The 16102-nt window shown below is 46.1% G+C and overlaps 2 protein-coding genes across 7 annotated transcripts in view; one reads left to right on the forward strand and one right to left on the reverse strand.

The window, feature by feature from the left end:
- GGT5 (gamma-glutamyltransferase 5) overlaps positions 1 to 4714 on the forward strand; it is a 47665-nt gene extending 42951 nt beyond the window's left edge. For both annotated transcript variants that reach the window (XM_076353110.1, XM_076353109.1), the window contains exons 10-12: positions 69 to 178; positions 1078 to 1185; positions 1416 to 4714. In XM_076353110.1, the coding sequence (XP_076209225.1) occupies positions 69 to 178; positions 1078 to 1185; positions 1416 to 1562 (365 nt within the window). In that variant the 3' untranslated portion in view covers positions 1563 to 4714. The remainder of the gene's footprint in view (positions 1 to 68; positions 179 to 1077; positions 1186 to 1415) is intronic.
- Positions 4715 to 5538: 824 nt separating this feature from the next.
- The window catches only part of GGT1 (gamma-glutamyltransferase 1), a 38080-nt gene continuing 27516 nt past the window's right edge, over positions 5539 to 16102 (reverse strand). For 4 of the 5 annotated variants that reach the window (XM_076353104.1, XM_076353107.1, XM_076353108.1 and 1 more), the window contains exons 6-13: positions 14796 to 14953; positions 13753 to 13902; positions 13110 to 13246; positions 12051 to 12238; positions 11104 to 11231; positions 10137 to 10249; positions 8931 to 9044; positions 5539 to 7854 (exon numbers count right to left, since the gene is read on the reverse strand). In XM_076353104.1, the coding sequence (XP_076209219.1) occupies positions 7711 to 7854; positions 8931 to 9044; positions 10137 to 10249; positions 11104 to 11231; positions 12051 to 12238; positions 13110 to 13246; positions 13753 to 13902; positions 14796 to 14953 (1132 nt within the window). In that variant the 3' untranslated portion in view covers positions 5539 to 7710. The remainder of the gene's footprint in view (positions 7855 to 8930; positions 9045 to 10136; positions 10250 to 11103; positions 11232 to 12050; positions 12239 to 13109; positions 13247 to 13752; positions 13903 to 14795; positions 14954 to 16102) is intronic. The other variant, XM_076353106.1, reaches the window with a different exon arrangement.

Raw genomic sequence — 16102 nt, forward strand, 5'->3', positions numbered from 1 at the left:
ACTTGTGTGTCTGTCCAACCCCCTTGACAGCCACATGGGAGGAATAATACCCTCTGTCTCTGCTCTAGGAGAGAAGCCTCCCTCAGCAATGGTGCCTTCCATTCTCATCTCCAAGACGGGAGACATGCTGGTGATCGGAGGAGCAGGCGGGGCCTGGATTATCAGTGCTACTGCTATGGTGAGTGAACAGGTACCGCACAGTAATGCCTTCCACTGAGCAAGGGGAGCACAGACCATCCTGAACAAAAGGAATTACTTTGCTGCTGCTAGTACTGCTATGTGGAAGGCAGCAGTGAAGAGGGCCTGCTGCAGACTCAGTTTATCCTCACCTTCTTGCCTCTAGCATTTCTGTGGCAAATGCCAGCTGCCTCTCTCAATTCTTTTTTGAAAGGGAAGAAATTAGAATAATCAAATAGCAAGTTAAGGAAGTTATTAGGAGGAGAGGTATTGCCCAAAACCTTGGGGCCGCAAAAATAAACTGCTAAGTTACGTGATGGAAAGAACAAGAAAAACAGAAAACCACCACCATACATATACACAGAGTAACAAATCTTAACGAAAAAGAGCTTGCCGAAGCATGAAGTCTAACAAACATCTTGTTCAGCAATCAAGAAATAAAAACAGGTAAGGCCACAAGAGGAAAAAGAGGACTTTTTTTTCTTCATCTTTCTTCAACTGGAGAGAAGCATGGGAAGGAGTCCATGCTAGGACCTGATCTGAAAACAGAAAGGACAACCATCAATAGAAGGATGTAAGATCCATCAGCAGCTACTGAATTCAAGGGCACCACTTTGGCTCAGGGAAAGCATTCTGGGAAGTATCATTATGTGCTCACCCTGTTCTTATACTTGCCCTGAGCATTTGGTATTGGTCACCACGAAGACAGGAGACTAGGCTAGCAGGACTTCTGGTCTGACTCAGTGCAGCCTCTCTCACAGTCCAGGTTTGCACCATCCTGCAGGCAGGATTTACAGTAGAGCTGGTCTGGCTTAACACCAGTGCAGAGGATGGCAGCATGTGACCCAGGTTCTTATTCAGTATCTCCAGTCAGTCAGCATGGGATTTGTTTCATTGCAGGCGATTATAAACAAGCTGTGGTTTGGCTATGACTTGGAACATGCCATTTCAGCTCCCATCATGCATGCTGAAGGTGACAATATCCTGTTTGAGGAACATTTCAGTGAGGTGAGTGGCCTCGCTTGGATCTTCTTGTCTTCTCCTTTTGGTGAGAAGGAGATTGCTTCTGTAACTCTCCTGAATAATCTGTATTTTGCTTCTAGCTAACCTCCTTCTTGCTTAAATCTCAATTTCTCAACCTGACCCCCCCCCCCCATCCTTCATTTTCACACCTGGCAATGCTAAGACCTCAGGCCCCTGCCCCATTCACTCCATTTCCTCTTCTCTCCCCGCTACAGGAGGTTAGGAGTGGCCTGCTGAGAAGAGGACATAAAGAAAAGAAAGCTAAATTTGCAATGAATGTTGTGCAGGGAATTTCCAAGGAAGGAAAATGCATCTCTGCTTACTCTGATAAAAGGAAGCTGGGGAAGTCAGCTGGATATTAGCATGAAATGCCATCGCAACTCACAAAACCACAGGAGATGATAACTAGATTCAGAACATGCTTTGGCTTGGACATGGCAATATTGCCTGTTCCCATCAGGATGCCTGCTAAAGTACGGGCAAAACTTGTGATTACTCCTAATTCCAGTAGACTGCAAGTCACCCTCAGACAATACAAGGACAGGTCAGCCAGCCTTGTTTAGAGCTGCACCCTCCATTACTTATGTGATATATGGAAAAACATATTTCTTGAGCACATGAGCTATTCAGAATAAGAGAATACAAAGCGGGAAAGGAAAATTGGTCCAAAACCCACTGGGAACACCGTGAGATGACCCAGCTGTATCTTCCATTCCTGCTGGAGACTCTCAGTTAAGAGTAGTCTTGGTTTCTTTCAGGCTGTTGCCACAAGCTTATTATTACTGGGGCTCAGCGATGTGAAATAAGTAACTATTTTGGTTATGAGGATTACAATAAGTGTCTATAGGGTCAGGATTTTAAAATCTTAAGCATCCGGGCTTAGAGGGTGGGTTTGGAAAGGGAAGAGAGCAAAACCCCACACTCCCCCTCTTGGTTTTCCCATCCAAAGAAGCCCTACTTTTCCCAAAGGTGGCAGATGAAATCAGCGCATCATAGCACAAGTCTGCTGCCCTACTACTCTCTGCCTTGGGGATGCAAAGGACCCCACAAGCTCAGAGTAACTGCGCTGAAGCTTCCTTCAACCCTGCACACTGGTGACTTTGAGAATAAGCCTCCCATGGGGCGATGTGAATTCCCTGCTTCTGGGATGGACAGGCTTCAGCTTAGCTCCCTGGGGGCACCTCTCCCTGTGGCGAGAGGAGTCCCAATCTGTGGCAGTTCTCCCTCCTCAATGCCTGCAGAAGGTAAGTCGTTTGGGAAGGCAGGTGAGGATTGCAGTGGAAGAGCTGTTTTTGGAAGCTTTATAGCTTTCTTCAAAATGCAAAGGAGACATGATCAGAAGACTTCGCTTGTAGCCATGAGCTCAGCCTTGCCAGGCAAACACCAGGACTGCTGAGAAGTGATGCAGCGCTATCAGACATTAGCAGAATACTTTTCTCCCATAGCCTAAGGACATGCTCCGACTCCCTGTTTACCACAACTGGTCTCTAGTGTTCCCTTAAGATCACAAGGAGGAAATTGTAGGACTACTTAAGAACTACCACAGAGAGAAAACTTCTGGAGGAGAGACCTGAACTCATGCACTTGGACGCAAATGGTCTTCTGCAGTTACTCCATAACCTTGCCCTGCTCAAAATGGCCAAGAGAATCAAACATTTAAGAAAAAAACCAACCCCAACCTCAAAACCTCCAAAGCTCTTCTCAAATATCCATGGGCAAGTTCCCATGATCCCCAACAACTCCATTTTCTGAAAGCTTATGAGCCGTACTTCCCTATGGGCACAGACAGTATCGTATGTGTGTGTTTCTGAAAGTGAAGCCAAACCAGAGCAAGGCACTAGCAGAGCCCTCCCCTTCGTATGTTAGTTCTTACCTCACATACAGCCCCTATCATTCCTAGTACACAAACGAAATCCCTCTCACCATAACAAGTATATATATTTTTATATATATTAAAAGCCCAAACCAAAACAAGGCCATCCACACACACCCTTGCAAACAAGGCCAGATGGGTTTAAGTCTACATTCTTACCCACAAAGTCTGTCCCATAAAACCATCACCTTGTTGAAATCTCAGCCTTCGCTTTCATTTTAATGATGGTCTGAGTGAAGCTGACTAGAGCCAGATGTGTTTTCCTTCAGAAATTGTACACGAAGGACTATAGTATGACCGCAGCTGTATCAGAGCTTAATGAAAAAGTATTCCTAAGTTACCAGATCATAACCGCAAGCACTTAAGCATGCATCTGGAAGACAAGTTACTTACGTATAGAGCCGGCTCCATGCACTGCCCCCCTCCCCGCCCCCTTCCTCCTCCAAGTGGAATTTATGTTAAATCCCCTAGTTCAGGAAGGACTACTGGTTTCTCTGTCAGAGCTGCTTACTCAAGCCATAGAAGTGGCACAGCACCCTGTTAGACAGCATTACAGTACTGCTGAATGTGAACAGAGAAAGGGAATAGGCCTAAAGTTTGAGGGGGGGCAGTATTTATGTTCATTTGGAAGGGGTTACATTGGGTTTTTTTGGTAGCCATATCCAATCTACATAATTTGCTGAAGTTTTCTACTTCATTAACTCCCTTACCTCAGCTACCAGTTCCTGGGTGCATTGGTTCCAGTGTCAGAAACAACACCCCAACTGCAGAGTTGTCACAGGGGAAGCACTTAAGGGCACCAGACACCATCTGCAGCTCACATTTCAGGACCAGACGGACTAACTAGACCAGATACAGGCTTTAGCAAGATCTGTAGTTATTTCTAGCTAGCCCAACTGAGCTTAGAGTTTATAAAAAGCAACCGAGAATAGCACTGGCTGGAGACAGGGAGAGCACTTCTTGCTTCCCTATTAGCCTTCAGGGCAGCCTTCAGCAGTGCCCTGGGCCATACTCCATCGTGTTTCGCTAGCAGAAAAACCCAGTCACCAAGTAACTAAGCCTCCAATTACCTTCACCAAGTAACTAAGCCTCCAATTACCTTCACTTCTGACACACCTTAGGGTAAAGCACACCTCAGTAACCCAGCCTATCACCTTTCCAGTGCGGTAGTATCACGGCTACTTCCCACCACGAAGACACAGGAATATTATCTGTAGTCCAGCACTCACTGCAATTTAACTACTTTGCTACTAATGTTGAAACTGAGCCAATTAAGCAGTTTTAAAACCCATCGCAGCTTTAATTTGCAAGACAGAAAGGAATGAGAGTGCAGATCTCTCACTGCAGCAGAGACTTCCAGTCCCGTAGTCCGCACTACCAAAACATCTGGTGAAGCTGAGGGGTTGTACCTCCCTTAGCACCTCTGCTCTTGCCCTGCCACCTCCTCACCGCTGCTGAAATTTGCTTGGGTCAAGAGCCTGCCAGTTTGGTCTCTCCCCATTCATGCTCATGCCAACAGGAGAACATTATTTTTGTACTTAGTCAACTTACACGGACTTCTAAAGCATCACTGTACAGAGGCTGCTCTATTTTCTAATGAAGTCTTTAAATTATATTTTTAATAAAGTGTTTTTAAACCTGTCTGGGAATTTCTCCTCTAAAACTGTTGCCTAGCCTAACACACAAGCAGTTGTTTGAGAGACGACTTTCACGCAGGTGTTTCCAGCAGTAACAGTTGTTCATTCTGGAGACTCAATACGCCACTGGAGAAACTGAAGACCTGTGCAGAAGACTGCATATGCCACTCGTCTCTCACAGCTTGGGGTTGGCGCTTCCCTGTAGCCCTTCCAGAGGCTGGATGGTTGCCAAAAGAAAATTGTGGTAACGTTAGACTGAAGAACAGGGGAAAGAGGTGAACCCCCCCCCCCAGTTCATGATCTGGAATGCCTTTTAACAGTACAGCTCCCTTTCAGATCAGCTGGAATCGGTCATAGCAACATGTCCTGTCCTCCGCACCCTGCATTGTGTCAGGCAGCTTACACTAAGACAGTATGTCTCTGCTCAGAAGCAGAGGAGGGAGGTGGTTGCATTCAAAGGGGTGGGACACGAGCAGGAAGAAGTCTTTTCTTGTAGCTGAAACATTCAGACAAGCTGAATGGCCTGCAGTGTACAATCAGGAGGTTTTACAGTATGAACCATTGACTGACATTTACCTATCGATACGCAGACAGCCTCAATGCAGTGTGAGTAGTGGAATGTGGTATCAAAGCAGGTGGCAGAAGTGCATGCCCTGTGTACAGATCCGTCCAAACGAGATGTAGATAATTACAGCACGCAGAAGCATCCATAGTTTTTTTTTTAAAAATGTAGGATGTAAGTGCAAGCCTTAGCCCAGTTTAGTTTTAACAAATCAGCCCTCTGTAGTGATATGGCTAAAACAAACAAACAAATCCATTTCTGCAGAGTCAAGCATTCAAATGCATTTATAAGAATAGTTTTCAACAGAAGTATTTTTAGCCATGGCAAAATCTGAGTTTTCCAGAAGGGAAGTTTTGTAACATAGGTTATAAATAATAGGGGAGTTTTGTGACCAGCTAGAAGAAATTCAGGAACATAAGTAAGACTTCTGTACCACGAACTGTTTGAAGCAGCCCAGCAGCAGTTACTCAAACTTGTTTCAGAAAGCGTGTTTGTCCAACAGTCATTTCCCAGAAAACAGTTACCCTCCAGTTTCAGAGCACAAGCTTTTTCTGTTGTAGTTCAGACTAACTGTAGTGACTGTAAGGTTTCAATAAGCTTATTTTACTGTGTGATAATTTTGTTTATTTCTCAGATTGCACTTGGCCAAGAAAGAGCTCAGCTAGTCCTAAGTCCAAAGGGGCAGGTTATTTCCAACAAATAGCAGCTGATGCTGTTCCATACACAACCTTATATCAAAGCTTCCTAAAATGGCCTGCAAACTGGATTTAAACAGCAGCCTGCCACTGAGCGGCATCTATTGTGGAATTAGAAGTACAAAAGTCAAAGTCTCAGTTCAGCCATAAAAGGATACAGGTTTGGCCCCAAACCAATCTCATTCTTAAAGGAACACAATGACTCTAGGTTTTTTTACAATCATTGCCTTAGCTGCACCTAACACATCACCATCAGTAACAGCTCAGGAAAAAGGAGCGCAGAGTGCATCCCAGGCAACTTTTGGTAAAAGCCCCTCATTTAGTGGGAGTGATATAAGCAAATATATATGTCAAAGTCGTGACCCTTTGATTTAAGCATGATCTAGCTATCATTTTATTCCTTGAAACTAGACTCTCCTCAATTCCAGAAACTACTGGGGAAGAGAGGGTGCCTGATGCCTAAAATTTCTGCCTTTCATTTTCTCTTCAATGCATTCTGTATGTTAAAGTTCTTACAAACTAACAGGAAGCTTCAACAAGTCAAATAGATGAGTTCAGTTACTGTTACTTGTGTTTCAAGGATTTCATAAACATCCCCAGAGCTTGACAACATCCTGGAACACTCGGTTTTGATCTTAGGCTAAGTTTATCTGATGTGATGTATTAGTCCATGCTGGTAGGTGAACACCAAAACCCCCTCGTGCATAGGTACAGACACTATTAGCTGTTCCATATCAGATATGGATTTCTGAGAGGTCATTAACTGTCTGATTAATGGTAACTTACCTTCAAACAAGAGTAGCTGCAGCGTGCCCTTCTTTAGAGGTTTCATTTCCTCAAACTCTGGTATTTCAGGCCTGCAGTATGATGTGGTAAAAAGCAAACTGGAAAAAAACCAAGCTTGTTTTGGATATTTAAGTTTTTTTTTTTTTTACTCATAGCTTCATCAAAGGAGTGAACAAAAGAGAAAAATCTCTGGAGAGCTTCTTTCCTGCAGACTCTCACCATCCCTTTTGGCAGTAGCAACTGTGCAGGCAAGAAAAATGTGTGACTCCATATTTATTTTAGTTGTGCTCAGAGTTTTACAGGTAGCATCTTCCCTTTAGACCTTCTCAACAGAAATATAAAAAAGTTTGAAGCCACTTCCCCATTTACCCACTCAGCTCCAATAATCAACTGAAGTGAAAGGCAGAAACATCTTTTGTTAAAAGAAAGAGTGGTGAGTTTGTGAAGGCTTATCCCAGTCTAGAGCTGGGCTTCCTGCTATGGCACAGATCTATCAGTTTGTAACTTAGAAAACCCAGTCCCCAGAGTCCTGTAACTCCCATCTACTCAACAGGAAACAAATCTCTTCTCTAGCAGTGACAGGGACATTCCCGGTAGCTGACGCTGTGCAAGGGAAACACTTCCTGCAGCTTGGGTGAGCTGGACCTTCTTCAGAAACTCTGGGTACCCAATCTGTCTTCATGGGATGGAGAGGAGGCAGGGAACAAACTCTTCAAGGCAGAACAGACTCTTCAAGTAAGTACTGCACGTCCTGGTAGACATGCCTGTCTTAGCAGACTGCTGTGGCATGAGGCACTTCGGTCATGGCTGTAGAGAACTGTCCCAGCTCTGTCAATAGAACCACAGGTAAATTTGTTCTCTTTCCTGTGAGAAGTCCCTGAGTTGCAGACCTAAAGGATCTTCCCCCCAAACACACCTCAGTGTCACTAGATCACTGAAAAAAGGAGCTGAGCCGTGTCAGTAGCCTGCAGGGAAGCCACCTTTCCGGGAATCGGAGGCTGCAGCCCATCCTTCATCTGTTCTGAGAATGGCCTGCACAACCGCACCGCTGCTCACCCGCGTGGTATCGTGTTTTCTCTTCTTTAGTTGTTCTTCTATACCCTGGAATGCAGAAGTGAGTGAGGACAACAGGAGAGAAACTGCACATGTGCCATAGTCTGTCACCTGCATCCTCCATGACTACCCAAGCATTCAGTGCCTGTATTTGGTAGGTGTCCTAAAACTCCATGCTGTTCCTCCTCTTGCCTTTGCTTTCTGGGATGCCCTGCTTTTGAAGAGGTGGAATTGAGATGTGGCATTTGTGGTGCTCAGTGTGGGCTATCAATACTATTCCTGGTCACAGAGCATTCTGCCTCAGATATTCATATACCAACAGCCAGAACTGATGGATCCTGTTTGGGAATGGGGGAAAACACAGGACTTAGAGAGAGCAGGGCATCCTCCCTGGTGCAGGCAGATATCTCAGCTGTTACCTTAATAAGAAGTTTATCTACGGAGGATCTTCTGTGTAGTTTGATGAAGAAAACTGCCTTATGAAGGAGCATTTTCCTTAATATAGAGACATGGGATAAGACATGTACAAAGACTGCATCGGTCTCAGGCCTCTGGGATGTACAATTCCTCAGGGTGAATGAAGCTGGCAGCTCAGGCGAGTGGTATGCAGGGCAAGGCAGATCCTGCCATCAGCTCTCAGACTGACAGTGCTGTACAGAGACCTTTACTGTGAAAATATTTTCAAGTTTGTTCTCGGGTCCTTCTGCGCGTCCTCCCTTGCTAGCTCTGTACCAGTGTGTCAGGATTCATTGGGAGGTTGCACAATAGGTCAAGAGTTTCCTGAGGGTCACTGGATTTAGACTGCTGGATGGTTCGGGCCCTGATGTGGTTTGCTATTTTGCAAGTCCTTTGAGCCAAACAACATTGCAAGAAGATACATACCCTCAGTTTCAGATGTAGGTGATGCCTGAATGCACTAGGCCTTAAACCCATATAACTGAGACTAAAGGTACACTTTGAACAGCTTATTGTGATCCAGTACTCACAGTGCCAGCTTCAATACCGCTCACCTACGAACATTTGGCAAAGCTCCATGATTTTCCACAAGTACATGCCTTCCCAGCACTAGGAATCCAGCACCATACAAGAAGTTCATGCACACCCCAGACTCTAGCTAGACAAACCTCCTCTATTTGCTGCTCAAGCTCCGTGATATTGGGAAACAGCTGATCATGAATTCTGGGCTCTTCCACTGCTTTCTTCACATCATAACCAAACCAGAGGGAATTGATGATCACCTATGAGAAGCAAAAAGCCTTAACATTAGTTACTTGTCTTCAAAGAGGCCTGACCCTTGTAGCAACGTAGGCAGAGATGTCTGAAGGATGTTCACCAGAGCACATAAAGAGCGTAATTCCTGGTTCCTGCTGCTTTCAGCAGTCCCTCTCTTGGCTAAGCAAAACACAGGTACATTGCAGCAAGTCAGCTTGTATATGCTTAGGAGGATTCCCACACAAGAAGACTGAGTTACTAAAATTAACATAGTAAAAGGATCAGATCTTCAGGCTATTGTAGCTGGATTTATGCTGCTATGATTAAGCTCGTGCTAGCTTAGACACACAGCAGTCACCTCAGCAAACATACAGCTACAGCTTTCCACTACTGTACAATCAGTTTCTTTAAACCTGCCTCATCTCTACATGCTTAAATTGCAGGTTGGAGCTGCTGGCAAGTGAAAATAGCCTCAGGATCAAGGGCTTAGAAAGCTGCTTGTAGCAGTTTTTATGGAGACTTCTCTACCTCAGCCAGAAAGCAAGATCTAGCCTGGTACTCTGAACTGCTGTGTGTGCTGGCACAGGAGACAGCTTTCTCCTGCAATCACTTTTGGTCTAGCTGGGTCTTTGAGTGGCTGCCACAGCAGCTCATAGAGAGCCTGCCTGTCAGATGGCCTGACGCCATGCCTGGCCTAAGTTCTTATTTAGCTTCTCTGTGTGACTTTCATCCGAAGTTTAGGATGTTGGATGGGAATGGCTCTAAACTAGATAAGGAGACCAATTCATGGAGATCTAGAGAACAGAAGTCAAAGCTAAACTGAAGTCACAAATCTTCTGCAAGTGGTCAGAACAACTTGCCAAGGGAAAAGACCTGGAGTCACTGAAGGAAGTAATTTAATAAGAGACCTTTTGTAGCTCTGGCAGGAGTTGGCATTGGAGGTCTGGCCCTCAGAAAGCCAGGCAGGAACTGCCCTTTCAGGCCCCCGGCCCACAGCAGGGAGCCACAGCTATGGTCACGTCACAGGTGGAGACTTGAGCCCCTTACCCCAAACACTGCCTCTCCCCCACCTTGTTTTGCCTCAGCCTTGTCCCCCGTTTGCCCGTATCATCACATACCAGTGCTGTTGCTGTGGTTATTTTTGTTCCTCCAGAAGCACCAACCACCATCCTGACCTTTTTCATTTTATCCACCAAGATGGAAGGGCACATAGAGGACATCGGCTGTTTACCTGTTGGGGACACAGATGCAACAGAGGCTCAGCTTTCCACCTGCAGCTTACAAACTGCCAGCTCCTGCTCCATGCCTAAACCCAGAGCCTCAGTATCCACTTTCCTGACTCAGCTCACATGTCTTGTTCAGCCCTCAAGGATCCCACTATCCCCTGTACCCATCTCCTTGCTCCTGCAATGCAAAGCTTAACCCTGGTCCTTCACGCAGAGGTGCCTTCCTCCACAGTCCTGTCCCAGCTAGGGCTGTCTGTGATACAGCTGCCTCCCGTACACCGTGGGACTTCCCTTCCTGTCTTTTCACTTCCCTGTCGGTCGCCAAAGCGTGGGGTAACAGGAGGGTAGCAGAATCCCAGCCTGCTTTAGCAGCAATGAGGTGGGTCTGCAGGAAGCAGAGGTGGAGCTTGGGTTAGGTACGTGAACTGGATCTATCCAAAGCTGCCCTACAGCTCCCAAGGCAGCACAGGGAGAGGGCTGGACAGTGCCATCTAACACTCTGCAGTCAGCTCCTGCTGCTGCCTCCCTCTTAAATCAGTTCAAAGAAATCTTTTGCAATCCCAAGTCATTTCATTTCACATGTACTGAGCTCCCTGGGAAAGGATTTCTGGTTGTTGGAAGGAGGCATACACAAGAGTTTTTCTTTAGACAGTCTCTCCTGCCTTCAGGGTGCACCAGGGGAAGCTGGTTATGTATTTTGACAGGGATGCCGAGTGACTCACTTTCATCCCTGTCCTCTGCAGAAAGCCCCAGATCTGTGCCTGATGGCAGACATGCTGCAGCCTACCTTGCAGACACCACAGAGTTAGTATGCAAGATATAGCCAAAAGACTGAGCCAGGAAGGTAGTTTACAGCTACCTGGTGCTATGAAATTTGCTGGAGAAGGAGGGATCCCAAATCCATTAATTATGTAAGGTGAGCTGAAGTCATCCATCTCATCATTAAATATGATTCCAGTCACGTTGGATCGTACATCAGAGCCAAAGCTAGACAAAACAAGTTGGCGCAGACATGTCAAAACCAGAGCAAATCCAGGAAGAGCTTCAGGTGAATTACTGCAATGTGAAACCTGGGATTTGATTGGAGTAAATCTCCACTCCCTCCTGTTGTAAAGGACAATCTGTCACCCCTTGGGGAAAGGAAGCAGTTGATACCGTGAGTACACAGCTACACAAAGAGGAAAGGCAGCCCAAAGGCCTGGTGTATAGCTCCCCTGCAAGGACCCCAAGGCGAAAAACAGCACAGCAGCTAAATATAACTAATTCCCCTTCCAGCTGGGCAGTACTGCACTCCGTTCAGAGGCAGCATAGCTCAAAGGCTGGCACATTTGGGAATGATTGGGGTTTTGCTTAGATGTGTCAAGCTGGAGACATTTTCTATGGACAAAAAGAACCTTCGCCCCCCAGCTTCAGGCCGTACGTGTGGAACACAGCTCTTCCTGACAGCACTCGGAGCCAAACGCTGCACTTCCAGGCCAGCTGTATTAGCTCAAATTCCTTCCAGATGCCTGGGAAATCAGAGCCGGCAGCGATACCACTGCTTATGAGAAGATCCAGATGCAGTGAATGTTTTCTTAGTGGGTGAACCCAACATGAGAGAGGACACATCTTGTCCTCTGACCCAACCACACAGGCCTCAGTGTTAAGAACTGACCTGCAAGCTCAGCAGGAGAAGTGCCCATCAACAGTGCTACCCATCACTACCCCACTAGAGAGATGACAGTTCAGTGATGTTTTATACCAACCACAGAACCACCACTAGGAAGATGGCAAAGGCCTACACGGAAGTAATGTCTGAGCTCATACTATTGGTTGATGGTGCTGGTGGCGGACACAGCACTGCCATCATCAGCCACAATGGAGAGGTGGGATGTACCGGCATTATCTCCAGTGTAATATACTGGCTCATAGTAGTCAACTGGATGGGAGGTGTTGTCTGTGATTTTCTTCCGGAGACTATCCGCAAAGAACTCGGACGTCACGTTTCTGATCGCCTGTCAGAGAAATCCAATGCAGTTACTCAGCAGATTAAGTTTAAGAGACATGTAGTTATGAGGCTGATATCCAATACTTCAGACCACAGAAGAGTGGCAAATCCCAGCAGTGAGGCTATAGTTTTCCAGCAGGGGCTTTCCTCCTTCTTGAAAGATGGACATTGTACCAAAAAGCATTTTAAGCAGTCACAGAAGCAGCTGTTACAATGCACCCCTTTGTGTAGGAAGTTAATCAGCATCCATTATTGTAGATCTATGGAAAGCTGTCCTCAACACTGCTGTAAGGTGTAGGCAAGCAGTGTTACACTTGCTTCAGAGATGAGAGGAGAGGGATCGGGTTGAGAGGACTAGATCAAGGCAAGCTCTGATCATTGCTCTGTAAGTTGCAAATTTGTGTCCATCAGGCTGGGCTGAGCTCAGATCCTGCTGCTTTTGGAGAGTCACAGAAGTAAAAGCACAAAGTGTGAAGTTGGGAAAAGCAGGGTTCCTGCCTCACCCCTTCCCATCCGTTGGTCCATTTACTATAGGCAGGACTGTGGTTAGAGAGCCACAAGGATGCTGGGAATGTCATCTAATGAATAAGGCTTCAAACACTATGAAAACAGGGAGGGTTAGCCCTAAATATACTCAAACGCTCCTGTTGAATTGAGGATTTTGCTTTTCCTTATAGCAGGAAGATTTCCTCCATTTATATCCCTCACAGCTCAGCCATGAGTCACATAGGACTTCACGTTCTGATTCAGAGATATTTCAGTGCCTGTCAATAGCAGGTGGCACAGAGCATCTCTGAAAAAGTTTAGTCACCCAAAAACTTTAAGCCACGTTCCAGTCAACCTTGGTGTTGCAGAAAGAAAAGGCTTTTGCCAGGTACCTCAGTGATGTTGACAATTTTTGGATCTCCCAGTAAAGTCCTCTTGGCGTAGGCAAAGCGAAAGGCCTCCACAATGCGGTGGTAAGTCAGACCTTTCTCCTCCATGGTTTTGATGCTGTCAGCAGAGAAATTATATCCTGGCAACAGAAGACAAACGATTGTGAACACAAAGGAAAGTACACGGTCAATGGACTGCTAATAAACCTGTGTCAAATGGTATAATCTTGAAGCCCAGTCTCTACAGAGATGCAGTCACTGGACTGTCCTAATCTCCACATGGAGAACACGAGCTCTGGTAGTTTTGAGCACTCTGGGAGTCATCAGCAGGATTTGTACTTGCAGAGACGTTTTCCAAAGAAGCCTCAAGTACAAGTTAGTTTCCACCCATGCAGGTACCAGGGAAGTGCCCCAATCAGGAGCATATTTTTCCTCTCGCACCTATATTTCAAGTAGGAAGGCGACATCCCTGAGTTTACAGCAGAAGAGGAATATTTCCACATCTCTGATCCCTCCTGAGGTCTCAGACTTCTCACCTGCTGGAGGACTATCAAGAGAGGCCCAGCTCCCAAAACAAAAAAGGCGTTGTCTTTGGAGCTCTCCCAGCTCCTGCTGCCTGTAAGGCACTGCTCAGTGGCACTCTCACCTTTCAGTATGTTGAAAATGAGGGCTAGCACTGGGCCGCTTAGGGGGGCATTAGGCGTGTAGAGGGTAAACTCCCCAAGTGTGATCTGTATGGGGTCTTCAATCACTGTTGCGTTGTAGTCCCGCAGGTCATCCAATGTGACAATGCCCCCTGGAAAAGAGATGTGGGTTTATGTGATCTCTGGTGGGAAGAGGAGGTAATACTCCATCACTATGCATCACAGCAAGGACAGGAGGGAACACAGACAAATCCAAAAAGTTGCAAGGTAAAGAAAGCAAAGATGGGTGCACAGGAGATGAATTTATTCCTTGATAGATCTAGCTGAGGCTCACAGCCTAAGCTTGAAGTTGGGCTGATTTACGGCAGCCAAAAGTCTGGTGTTCCACCTTTTTTTTTTTTTTTTTTTTTTTTTTTTTTAAACAAAGGACACCAGCAACGTCAGGTAACAAAACGTCATTAAGAGTCCTGTTTACAGGAGGATGATGCAGCTTTTGGGTGCAGATGCTTTGTGCTGCCCCACAAGCAGAATAATTTGTATGTTCCATTGCCTTTCTTATCAGAAGGGGGAAGACAGTAATTAACCATCACAAATAAAGCCAGTAAATATGAGGTTGACTGAAGCTAGCCAATGCTAGCTAGTAAGGATAGGATACTACCACCATCTAGCGGCATCGAGAGATTAAACAAGCTCAGAGCTTACAGGACCATGTATGTAATGTTTTAGGTAGAAACTTGTTGGATTCAGGCTCTGTAAAGAGCATGTATCTACTAAGCTATATCCAGAAATGCATAGACTTGCTAGACTATATGGTACAGAAATGCACAGTATATACTATCCATTTCTGACTGAGTTTCAAATGCATCCATTAAAGCGCTAATGGCTTCTCTTGGGTGTCCTGTTGCCACAGATCTCAGAGGCGGCATTTCAGGTGGCAGGCTTGACCCGCTTCCAAGGCTTCTGCAGGTCACCAGCTCCTCCCTGGATGCTGAGCCGCAGCAGTCAGGTCACTCATGCTGTTTTGGACAGATGTCCTGTTTCTCACCTACACTGCGGATGTCATCGATGATCTGTTTTGCCAGGCTTCCTGTGTAAAAGGCATCTGCTCCTTCACTGGCTATAGTCTCGTATGTGTTGGCTAGTTTAGGCATCTTGATGATATCGCCCTCATGCAGAATTTTCCCTCCTCTGCAGAACACTTCGCTAACAGAGAAAGGAGATTGAGAAGATCAGATCTGAGAGACAAGTTCAAAACTATGTGTACCTGTACCAGCTGACACAGTATTTGAGTGTTCATGCTAGAGGCTTCTTGGAGAGAAGAGAAACTGCCTGAGCCATGCCCCAGGGGTCCTGATATCTTGCACTGGGACATAAAAGTGAACAGTGGTTTCTGACCTGGGATTCCACATTGCTCAGAATTTGCTCAGTGAAGCCTGCAGGAGGGAATGTCGATCTTTTTCACCAAGGCAGGCCGCCCTCCCTACCTGCCCAAGGGGCCAACAACTGCCTCAAGATGCCCAGGAGGGGCCATAGTCCTTGAACTCAAGCAGTTCTGTTCAGAGCACAGACTATGAAGCTATGAGGCTCAAAGCTTCCAGTGAGTCCAGGAGAATGCGTTTCGATCCCTGTTTGTCAGAGCACTTTGAGGTAGACAGTTTCCTCTCTAGCTCCCTCATCATGGATCATGAATGTGCTGCTGTGGACCCGCCAGATGGAAGTACAGGAGATAGGCCCAGGCTGTACATCCCAATTGGATTGGAAACCAACCTGCAGCTAGCAGAGATTTTAAGGAAAAGAGAGGATTAAGCATGATCTCCAGTAGGGCTGGACATAGACACCAAGGGTTTGACTGTAAGAGGAAGTAGAGGAGCATTTAAAACCCTTCATGTTCACAGTCATTGCTGGAAGTGGATGGTCAGAGGCATTGCTCGAGGAAGGCTGACTGCAGAGTAAGAGATGACCCAAATTCTCACTGCCTGACAGCAGATGAGATGTTCAAGGAGACTCTGCAATTGCCCCAAATGCAGGTAAGATTAGTTTAGTGCACTTACAGCATGAGGAAAAGCTGGGGATTCAGAAAATACATTGCCATCTGACAGATTTATCCCAGCATGTACTCTAATTCCACCTTTGCTCAGACAAATGGACTTTAAGAGCAGAATTTATCTCCCTTTAAAGGTCAGGACTGAACATTCCTAAAATTGGCCACATGATTTAGCACCTTCAGGTAGCTGGAATAACAGCAGCAGGTACAGTGAGTACAGTCACTGGAGGGGAGGCACACTCCTCACAGACAATACATTACACGAACACAGAGACTTTTCAGCTAGGATGCAGTTACCCCAAATTTCT

This window comes from Aptenodytes patagonicus, chromosome 15, assembly GCF_965638725.1.
Source record: "Aptenodytes patagonicus chromosome 15, bAptPat1.pri.cur, whole genome shotgun sequence".
In the NCBI taxonomy this organism is placed as follows: domain Eukaryota; kingdom Metazoa; phylum Chordata; class Aves; order Sphenisciformes; family Spheniscidae; genus Aptenodytes; species Aptenodytes patagonicus.